Source organism: Sceloporus occidentalis, unplaced genomic scaffold (assembly GCF_023333645.1).
Source record: "Sceloporus occidentalis isolate IW3139 unplaced genomic scaffold, rSceOcc1.0.p SCAF_19, whole genome shotgun sequence".
Taxonomy (NCBI): domain Eukaryota; kingdom Metazoa; phylum Chordata; class Lepidosauria; order Squamata; family Phrynosomatidae; genus Sceloporus; species Sceloporus occidentalis.
This window is the reverse complement of record NW_028316999.1, coordinates 770307-782104: the sequence shown is the minus strand read 5'-3', so window position 1 is coordinate 782104 and position 11798 is coordinate 770307. Positions and strand designations below refer to the sequence as shown.

At 34.6% G+C, this 11798-nt stretch overlaps 1 protein-coding gene across 2 annotated transcripts; it reads left to right on the top strand.

Moving 5' to 3' along the window:
* The first annotated feature begins 902 nt into the window (after nt 1-902).
* LOC149302260 (acetylcholine receptor subunit delta-like) lies at nt 903-11287 on the top strand. Of its 2 annotated transcripts, XM_089482598.1 has the most exons (11): nt 903-1040; nt 2904-2948; nt 3396-3505; nt 4148-4303; nt 5343-5458; nt 5976-6176; nt 6566-6677; nt 7098-7212; nt 7903-8113; nt 8580-8698; nt 11105-11287. In XM_089482598.1, exons 1-11 carry the CDS (start codon nt 906-908, stop codon nt 11285-11287), a joined length of 1503 nt encoding a protein of 500 aa, XP_089338724.1. In that variant the 5' UTR covers nt 903-905. The 2 variants fall into 2 exon arrangements, with proteins under 2 accessions (XP_089338724.1, XP_089338725.1); XM_089482599.1 differs by lacking the exon at nt 2904-2948.
* Nucleotides 11288-11798: the final 511 nt, after the last annotated feature.

Here is an 11798-nt window from a genome sequence, read left to right as displayed (position 1 = left end):
GAGATCAAACTGCGAACACATTAATGTGATAACATATTTAACAGTTGTATATGTTTAAAGGGAAAAAAGCATTGTCGTAAGACTATTTCACTTATATCTACCACTCACATTTTTCCTTCTTTTAAGCCTAGGCCTGTGTTTTACAGTGATGTATGTATGTCTCGTAACTATACTTGTCACTTTATGACAACACTTATGCAATCATTGTAATATCCTTTCCCTATAAGACTTTTAGGGCCAATGCAGAAAGATTATTCCAAAACTATTGGAATACACAAGAAGAACATCCAAAGATGAGAGAAAACTGATCAGAAATAGGAATAGACATGTCATTTAGGGGATAATCCCTAAATTTTCATGTATAACCAACAAAAATATTACCTAAAACATTACTTTGGTTACAGTTACCTTTAAAACTAGTAATCAGAAGGACAAAACTCTAAAATCAATATGGGATCTCAGATAGCTGTGTGCTGTATTCACTTTGTTGATGAATAAAAGTAAAAAAAATTAAAAAAGGGGTATCTCGGGTGTTAGTAATATCAGTGAACACTTCTTCAGTGTTGTCATTCAGTAACTAAATATAAGTGGTAGAATTTCAGTGTCTTTTAGGAAGTAAAAAGACCATTATCTTTTTTTTCTTTTTGCTTAGTACCTATTGCATTTAACTTTGTCTATGTGTAGTTGGTAAATTATTCATTCATTATACAAATAGCATGCAGTAACACTGCTTTGTAAAAATTGTGATACAATAAAAACATTTATAAAACATGCGTAATCTTTATATCATAAGCATTATATGTATAAAATGCCTTTGTATAACTGCTTGTTAAGCTAAATCTACATGCAACAAATATGAAACCATGTTTTCTTGTCATTTTCTGACCTCCGCAGGTTCTTTTTCCATGAGTGAAGAAGAAGAGTTATTGAATTATCTTTTTGTGAAAAAAGGATACAGGAAAGATGTACGCCCAGTAGAAAACATAGATGAGACTGTGGACGTATATTTGGCGTTGATGCTTTCCAACCTGATTTCACTTGTATGTCTATCTTTGCAAAAATATTTTTATACTTGTGTATAACCATGCATGCACAAACATCGATGTACATATATTGTTTATATACATATACGTAAATGTTTAAATGTGAACCTGTCACAAAAAATTAAGTTGACATGAGTCAATATAAAAATTTTCTTGTGCAAACATTTTTTAACGTAGCATATTGAAATTTAAGAAATGTTGTTACTAAAATATTTTATCCTACTTGATGCCAAATTTATTTCTGGCACCTTCTTTTTTCTGTATCAAAGACTGTGTAAGGTTCCAAAATAATCAGGAAACGGATGGTCACTTGCATGCGCTAAAGTGACACATTTACTATTTGAGTACAACACATAAGTATTTACAATGCTTTGGTGATTAATGTTAACTTTATTTTTTGGTGACAGTTTCACTTTAATGAAATGTAGATGGAAAGGGCAGATATTATTTAATGTCCATTTATGGGGGGGTTTATAATACTGTATGGAGAAATAATATGGTGAGTATGGCGGAACTGGAATTCATTTTAGTCAGGAAGCTATGTCCACAAATGCTACAATATAAAATAATACTAACTAATACTAATCTACTTATTACACCATGTCCTAATTTCCAGTCACAGGAACAATAACCTTCACAAAGAAATATTTCTGATATTTTATGGTCAACAGCCATTGCAGAACAATAAACAGCAAAATAAAAACAAACAAGTAAGGCTACAACACTCTCTTGGACAAACCTGTACTTACACTCTTTCATTCTAAGGAAGCTATAGTGACCTCTAGTGGATGCTTTAAAATAAAATGTGCTGATCCACTCATCGAATTCAACAAAATGCAGCATTAGAGACATCTTTCATAGTACTCTTGAACATTTCCCATTGCAGGTAATGGTTAATTGTCACATGACACAAAAACAGGTAGGCTATAAAACCCAAAAAGGGCATTTTAGATGTTTCGGTGGTCATAGTAAAGAATAGATTGACAGATCTGTTAAGGTACATTGGCTTAAAATGCTGGAAAGCTCAATTTACAGTGTCTGCATGTTTATCATTGTTCATTGGTGGCTTGCACGTTTCCTTTTGGTTGACTCTGATATACTGTATATTAGCAAAATAAACTGAGCTTGCTAGTGAATTAGACACCCAAACTTTTACTACAAACTTAGAACCTGTAAAAAAGAGGATGCTTGTTTTAAAAGTCATACATAATTACATTTTCAGTAGTCATATCAGTATTCATTATCTCAGCTGTTTCCAAATATAAAAATAACAGCCCTCAAAAACATATTTTCTAATTACTGGGCCTGTTTATTAAAGAACTGGTTATAATATATAAGTATGACATATATTTGCTGTTATAGTGATCTGTTTTAGGTGTAAAATATGTTTTAATAGCACCCCATATAAATGGTTTTGAAAGAATACATCAGTTACATCAAGATGTGATCTATGAACAAAAAGGCACACAACTGCACAATAAAAATGGGCACGTCTTGTATAATATTCTTCAACAAAAAGGACTTCCTCACACAAACTGATGGTATCACATCTGCAACAGACACATATAAAGACTAGTAAATCTGTTCACACATATTGTTATGACACAAGGGTGATTTCAAATACTGTGTCAATTTGTGCTTGTGATAGAGTTATAAACACTCTTGTTTATATAATAGGTTTGAAATATAGGAATAGAGACACCACATTTAACGCTTAGACTCGTTTTTGGTAAATTTTACATTTAGGTCTGTGACTTTTTTTTTTGATACGATACACATAACAAATTTGAAATGTTTTGTCATAGAAAGAGGCAGATGCAACTCTTAGCACTAATGTTAAAATGTTTTCTTTTGTTGTAGAAAGAAGCAGATGAAACGCTTACTACTAATGTCTGGGTTGAGCAGGTAAATGAACATTTATTCTGAATGTTGCTAACATGACATGGTTCAACATTTGAATTTAATAAGAACATAATAAGAACATTGGTGAGGTTGAAATCTGCTTACAACTTGGTTGGAGGTTCTATGATACATACATATTCTATACATATTATACATATTCTAGTCTGCTTTTGGAAAATCAGTCTGTTGGATGTCTGGAATATATTGGATGCTAATATTCACATCTAGATACCTCTCCAGAATCCTTACATGGCAATCGGCAAGGGGCAGAACAAATATCTATCTACCTACCTACCTACCCTGATACCATGAATAAGTAGTACGAATATAAACTTTAGCAATTCGCTAAAACTTTCTCCTGTTAAATGTATAGATTTAAGTTTAGGTAATAGCATATTCTTCAGCATATTCTTCTATCAAATAACTTCTCCAATAATATTGTTCTTCCAGGGATGGTATGATCGCAGACTGTCATGGAATCAGTCGGAGTTCTATGACATTGATATCCTTCGGGTTCCTCCAGACATGGTGTGGCATCCACAGCTTGTCCTGGAAAACAAGTGAGCTAAAGAAGCAATTGAGCAATTGTAACACCATTCTAAATTGTTGGCTCCTTTTTAGCATGTGTTATAGCCAGGATTCTCATGGGACCCCATCCAAACCACTTTGTACTTGTATAGGGCCTTTACTCGTATTAAAGGCCCAGTTGCAGTGTAATGTGTATGATTAGGTGCTTTATGTGAATACTATGGTGTGAGCTCTAGTATAGCTGACTTCTTGAATCTACTCAAAATTTAGTGATCTCCCAAATCACTAATCACCAAATCTTATTTAACAAACATAAAAGTTGAAAGAACATATTTAGAAACCTGTTTGTGTAGGGCAGGAAAAAATAGTTAGTGAGCATGGAACCTCAGTGTGATAGAAAGGTCACTTACTTGACTACTCTATGGGTTTGCCTTTGAATATATTGCTCTTAATGAACTGTTGTGGTTACTATTTTAACATATAGTGGAGGGACAAATATTATTCAGTTTGAGCGCCAGATGAGAATAAATGGGATGTAGCTATTGCCCCAGATTGCTGTTGTTTTAATTACATTATACTTTTAAACACACAAATGGTGAATTATTCTGTACCGACACATAATGTATCTTGTATGTTACCATTTTGATACTACATGTTTTTCTTTTTCTATGTAGCAACAACGGAGTCTTCGAGGTGGCTTATTACTGCAACGTTCTGATAGACAGCACTGGTTTTGTCTATTGGCTTCCCCCGGCCATATTTCAAAGCACTTGTTCAATCAATGTTAATTCCTTTCCATTTGACTGGCAGAACTGCTCTCTTAAGTTTGTGTATGTACCTTACTTTATCTCCCTACTTCTACTTACTTTACTACCTACTACTTCTTCTTACTTTACTACACCCATTAGCATGATAGAACCGTCTAGTTAATATTGTTATCATCATTATGTGATCCTTTTGTTTTGTGTGTTTTGATTTGTGGGTTTCAAAATAGTGATAATAATTTTAAAAAGATAACAAAGAAAATCCTTGCTGGTTTATTCTGTAAAAGCTATTGTCCTATTGTCTACTTCTGCTGTTTATTTTACCTCCTTTATATAGTAATAACAATATATTTTTCTGAAAAGAAGATTTTTTTTTAAATAAATGAAGAATAATGTGATACAAACACATTTAGGTATATCAGGATAATCATACTTGAACAATATTGTATCGAATTGTGGTTCTCCTGCTTGTATAATATAACATTTTACATGGCAAATCATATTTACTGAGCCCATTATTTTAAAAAAGAAAAAATAAAGCTCCCAAAACTCAATTTCTCAGTAACAGGGAATAAGATCCATTAAGAAAACACATATTATAATAGTGTAACTATAATAGTCATAAATAATATAAAACATCCACATTGGTTTTTCACAGAAATAGACATGTAGAACCAACCAGATTGCATGTGGGTACCATGTAAAGCTTTTTTCTTAGATTGTAATTTATCTAAACGTAATGTCTACAACACAGATTTGGCTAATGTAACTACATGCGCCAGGCAGGATTACTTCTGGAAAACGCCTATATAGGATATGTGTCTGGCCAGTAGGTTTTGTCTTCTGTTCCTTCCTTACATCTACTTTAAAGGTGACACATACTGGCTTTGGCCAATATTACTGTAAATTAGGTCTAAGAATAGCCCTCTGTAATGTTGCACATCTCATACAGTGCCTAGGAATTATAATATGCTTCTTGTTTTGAACCATTAGGCTGCTTAACTAAAGAAAGATGATAAAAACATATGCAATAATATTAAGGTACATAGTCCCTGTGTATAGTGATTGGGTGTACAGTACTTGTTTGACATCATTTTCTGTTCAGGTCTTTGACGTACAATGCTAAAGAGATTAACCTTCAACTGAGAGCAGATTCTGACGATGCCACAAGCAAAACCTTTCCTGTGGAATGGATCATCATCGATCCTGCTGGGTTTACAGGTAAAGAAACTGCTTAGCCAGAGCGTACCAGAAAAATAGCACTGAATCAAGGGTTATTAACCATTTAAGGGCTATTTTAGGCTACAGAACCAGAGTAAATTTTGGTTATTTCTCAAGTGTACACACAAATTATATATATATGTATATATATATACATATATATATATTCCTTAACTTGCCTTGATTTAGAATCCACCCTATATATATATATATATATATATATATATATAAATGTATATATATATATATATATATATATAATTTTAATTTGTTTTCTTAATTTTTTTAGGTTTTTATTACCCTTACCTAACACTAAACCTAACTCCTTTTGATAATTCTGCTGTTGGTTATTATTTTCCTAAAACAAAAGCCTACATGTAAATGACATTTCAAATATAACCTGGTATTTTGTTTAAAATGGTTCAAATGCCATAAGATATATATACTGTGTATCAATGTCATTATAAGCACAGTATCACAATATGATGGTATTCAATTTTTAAATTCCACGTTACAGAGAATGGAGAGTGGGAAATTGTCCACATACCAGCCAAGAAAAATATTGACAAGAGCGTGTCCCCTGACAGCAACAAATACCAAGATGTCACTTTTTACCTTATCATTGCACGGAAACCACTTTTCTACATTATAAACATACTAGCTCCATGTGTACTCATAGCACTTATGGCAAACCTGGTCTTCTACCTGCCAGCCGACAGTGAGTATCCAAGCGGAACTTCATGTAAATATATGTGAATATTACACAGATCAAACCAAACTACATGTTTTCCTCTGAATTTGTTGGGTATGTGAACCACAGCAACTCAAAACAACATTTATAATTGTGTAAGAGGATGTGGCGTTTACCAATGAATTTCATAAATTGTAAATCACAAAATTGGGACCAAACAGTTTTGAATGCCTAACCCATAGATTAATGGACCATGTAAAGGTTGAGGTGATTAGTTAGACCAAATGTTTCCTACTGACTGGTACCTGTTTTTAGGACTCCCGTCTACAATGGACTTTGACCTGGGGCCTTGTGGCTTTGTGGGAGCTTCGTACTGTATTTAATTATATATTTAATTATATATTTATTTTGTTCAGGTGGGGAGAAGATGACGTTGTCCATATCTGTTCTGCTGGCCCAGTCTGTATTTCTGTTGCTGATATCACAGCGTCTTCCTGAGACGTCTTTGGCCATTCCACTAATTAGCAAGTAAGTCACATGTTCCTTACCACCAGAGCAAACCAAAAAGAATCAACATTTCCAGAAAATCCTTACACTGTGTAACACTCTGTGTGTCAACTTCAACTGTGGTTTTCTCAACACCTTTTTAACATAAATGTCGCAAAAGCAATAATAAAGTTGTGCTTTAAAAAAGGCAACTTCAATATACATGTTAATGTATCTGAAAATTAATTTCAATCAAGATATCCAAACTTCTGTATCTATAAGTATTATGGTATTTTATTAGGGATAAAACATAGTTGAACTTGATACCATCTTCCCATTGACATGGTGAAAAATTGTGGCATTACTTATTTTCTAATATCGACCCTGTGTTTCAATACTTTCCCTGGATACACATATATTCTGTTTTGTGTAAAATAAACTGAGTATTTTTGTGCTTTTCAGGTACCTTACATTTATCATGGTGTTGGTGACAATTGTTGTTGTAAGCTGTGTCATTGTGTTGAACATACACTTTAGAACCCCAAGCACACACATCCTGTCTGAGAAGATGAAAGAGGTAAGTTCACACAGTGTGCTAATTACTATTTCACACATGTTATGTTTACGGTAATTTTATATTGTTATTTTATTGGTAAGGGGGGTGCACATGCAGACGAAATCAGTGAAGTCCAGCATTTGTACTCATAGGGGGCAATTTATCTATCATACCATCAACCTATAAAATGGAATACCATTTAATCTACAATGATATACATGATGTAATATAGTGTGATATGACCCAAAAAATCTTGAGGTAGACATATCTGGTATGGCTCATGCTTATGGTTCGGCAATATTGCATCTTCAAATTTGTGTTCTCAGAATTTGCAAACTATTAATACAAATTGGTGAACTAAATATAAAAAAAGTATAAAACACAGAGAAAAGGTGACAAGGGTGGAATGCTCCATAAATGTTACACTCTATATTATACTAAAAGAACCATATGTCAATATGTTGAATGGCACCTTAATAAAGAAGCTTGGTTTCTTCAAATAAGAGTAGTCAATGTGGAAATTGTCTCCTTTTTCCTGGCCCTTTCCCCGGAACATTGTTTCTTATAGATATAAGACTCTAAATATGATTCTTATTCACAATAACCCAAATGAAAATGTCCTTCGTATTCTTAATATTATTTTATTGTATTTTAGAGACATTTTGATACATTTAGCATACATTTAATTGTAATCTAATGATGTTCTTATAGCTCTTCCTGAACAAACTACCACGGATCTTGCACATGTCTATGCCAGCGGAGCCCGAATCTGAGCCATGGAATGGGGTCCTTCAGCGTCGCAGCAGTTCCGTGGGGTACATTGTGAAAGCCGAGGAATACTTCTGTGTTAAATCAAGAAGTGAACTTATGTTTGAGAAGCAGTCAGAGAGACATGGACTGACCAGCCGAACAACTCCTGCACGTAGGGTCAAAACCTTCCTTTCAAAATACAGGAAAATAAATTGCCAATTATCTTCATTAGTGTTAGTAAAACCAAAATTGTATTTATGTTAACATATTTTCTCCAACTATAGTACATCATCAGTCATTATCACAGATTAGGTCTTATCCTTGCAATCCGGGCTCCAATCACAAATCTTAGTACCCAGTACAGACTTAAAGCCTGGGCCTCTATGTCCCTCCCATCAGCCAGCCCCATGTCCATCCTACCGTTTTACTCTTTGCTCCATCCATTGCCTTACCTTGTAATCCTCCCTTAAGCACACCCCATGCTTCTCCCATCGTCCTGTCTTAGATGATGTTTTCAGCCAGTTAGGGGCCAATGCTATAAGACAGCAGAGCTCCTTTACTTGGCTGGGTCAGCAGTACTGAGCGTATCCCCTTGATGGTGGCCCTGCTTGTAATTCATTTTCTCTTTATTTTCTCAGAAATGAATCCCACGAGCCCGGATAATTCTCAGGACCAACTTTATGGAGAGATAAAACCGGCTATTGATGGGGCTAACTTTATTGTCAAGCATATAAAAGACAAGAATGACTACAATGAGGTGGGTATAGATTTACAGATTGCCAAAAACTGTTATGTTACATACCACTGTTAAAGCAGTTCATCATACTAAGTAAACGTCCCATTTAAAGATGATTATATATTAATATAAGTGAAATATCAGTGAAAACAGCCATCTTAACTATTTGGTAGATAACTTCAGGACATCAAATTGATTAAATTATGCTAGTTTGGCCATGTTACGTCACAATTCTCAGCATGCTTTACATAAACCTTGAAACTAAATATCCTTGAAACAATTACACTGACCGTAAGAACTATAGTACACGCCATATGTAGTTTTGACAAATGAATTTAGTAATGCCAAGAGCTGTGACAGTATTGTTTTTTTCCATAAAAGTGTAAATATAAAATATATAATTCTCTACTATTAAAACTCATTCACAACCAACAGAAGTTTTGAATTATGTGATCAGAGATCTGTGTTGGTGTTAAAATAGGCTGGCAAATGTGCATTAAGGTTGGTGTAGCTTGTATAAGCTAAATATGCCAGGAGATGATTGACTGCTTTTTCCCAGCATGTCCAGCCTTTCTAACATTTGCTTGCCAGAAGGGTTGTAGAGTGCTGGCAGTAATAATATCAGAGATGATCTGGCAGTACTCATCCTACCTGGTAATTAGTAGCCCAAAATCTGACAATGTGCTCAGTGAGCCCCAACTAAAATAAAAAAACATAGAAATGATCCAGTGATCATTTAAATGCTACCTAAAGTCTTCTTTACACCCTGGTGACTATATGTGGACTTGCAAGTTAAATGTACAAAGAAAAGCCCAATGGCTGTTTTCCTGTGCCCCCCTTGCCAACCCTTCTCTGTGAGTGACATGCATTTGAATTCTGAAATACCACTGCGTGATATGTGGAAGATACACATTCTAGCTAAAGCTAGAGTTTTCCAAAATATATGCGGATCTGAAAAAAAAGTGTGATGACAAAATGGAAATACATTCTTTTTTAACCCCTTTCTTTTCATACTGGAGCTTATTATGCCAGCCTGGACATTGCACAAGTGCATAAAACACAAAAACACTCCCTACCTATTTATAGAGCACTTAGTACAAGTCTGAGCAGTGACATTCTTGTCACCACAGAGAATCCTAAGAATGACAAACTGAACACTTGTGCAGGAAACACAGGTGTGTGTATGGCCACAGCAAATGACTCTTAATGTGTGTAGTAGACGTTCAGTGTAGGGTCAGAAGAAGGGTACTTTGGAACAGGAATATCTTACTTTGAAACCATTCTTCCTCACTTTTTACATGTAATGTTATATTTTTGTATACTATGTATTTTTAGGAAAAATCTTTTGTATGTCATAAAACTAATTTGAGGCGTTCAACCAACAATGGTGAGCCACTTCATAGCCTACTGTGCATCCCTGTTTGGGAGCATCTCATGTTTTAGCTCTCTTGTGCCAACATATTAGTCTCATCCTGTCTGTTCTTGATTGAGCATCTAAAATTTGTTTTGTATGATATTTTACCCTTTGGGGATCTCTTGGCATCCACTTTGGTTCCCTTATGCAGGTGAAATTTGTTTCACATTTCAGTTCTGGACTGGGGCAGGATCAGACTGATATGTTGATGGAGATTTTTTATCTGTAATAGCACAAGCGAGCTAAAACTTGAGATGCTACCAAGCGACCAAAGGACTGGCTATAAGCAGCTCGCTGTTCTTGGTTAACTGTCTGAAATTTGGTTTGTATGTTTCATTATTTATATAAAACAAGAATTCAGCAACCCAGGAATCTGAATGTCTATCAGTTTGGATATTTTTTGTGCTGTGCATGTTTGATTATATGTTTATTTTGAGCTCACTACATTTTTGCTATTTACATTTTTGCCTATACTACCTCCCACAAAGCCGAGGAGGGTATTTGTGTATAGTTACAAATATTATATTTGTTATGGATTTTTTGTATTCTTTGTGCTTACTGGAAGTAATGAAGATAAATTGTTAAGGCGTCATAAATATCTACCCACCTACCTATATATCTGCTTTAAATTATTAGGTTGGGAAGCTGCTTAAAGTAACTAACTAAACTAAAATGGGATGATAGCAAATTAGGTTTAGTTATGTTGTGGGGGTTTTAGTGGAAGTTGATATGTTTTATTATGCCAACACAGAAAAAGACCTCAGATATCTATTCTGCGCACAACTTAAAATGTTACATGTATATAATTTTTCCTTTTTTTGTGGGTAAACACACAGACAGACTTGTCTGCTACAAAAAACTACTGACTCGCTATTTATGTATGATGTTTACATATTCAACATTTTAGTGACCTTTATGCCAAATTAATAATGTACACTGACCATAACTGTATTTTTTCTTTTGTGACATTCCCTGATTTTATTTTTCTTTCACATCTGTCCCTTGTCTCTTAGGAGAAGGATAACTGGTACCGTATTGCTCGAACAGTTGATCGTCTGTGCCTCTTCCTTGTGACCCCTGTTATGATTATTGGAACCTTTTGGATACTTTTGGAAGGTGCTTATAATACAGCCCCTCAACTTCCATTTCCTGGAGACCCGTTTGACTACAGAGAAGAGAACAAGAGATTTATGTAGGATCAGCTAGTAGTTATTCTGAATACACACTTTGCGGTCTGTTCTGGCTTGGATGTTGGACAGAGTAATCTGGGCAGTATGGAAAGTAACATACCCTGAAAGTGGGATGGCCTTGGTATTAAACCTTTTTCTTTTTACTTTGTCAGATAATATTTCTTGAAAAACATGTTGTTTGTCAAATTATTTCTAACAGTCAACTTAATTTAACCATTAAACACCATCATAATGATCAATGTGTTGTGTCTGAGGGGTAACACTACATTTAAACAGTATATTACGAGTAAGCACAACCAAGTAAATGTCGGTGTAAGTGATTGAGATTCCCCATTTAGTATAAAGTATCCTACTCAGAGGATGGTAGCTAAGTGGAATAAAAGAGAATGTTATTGTCTGGCTGCCTTCCTGCTCACAGCCAGGGCTACACTGCTAATGCTAATTATAGCCTGTCTGAGTTGCCATGGCTACACTCCTGTGACTCAGCCTATTGTCCACAGCCAGCCCCTTCTGGCTA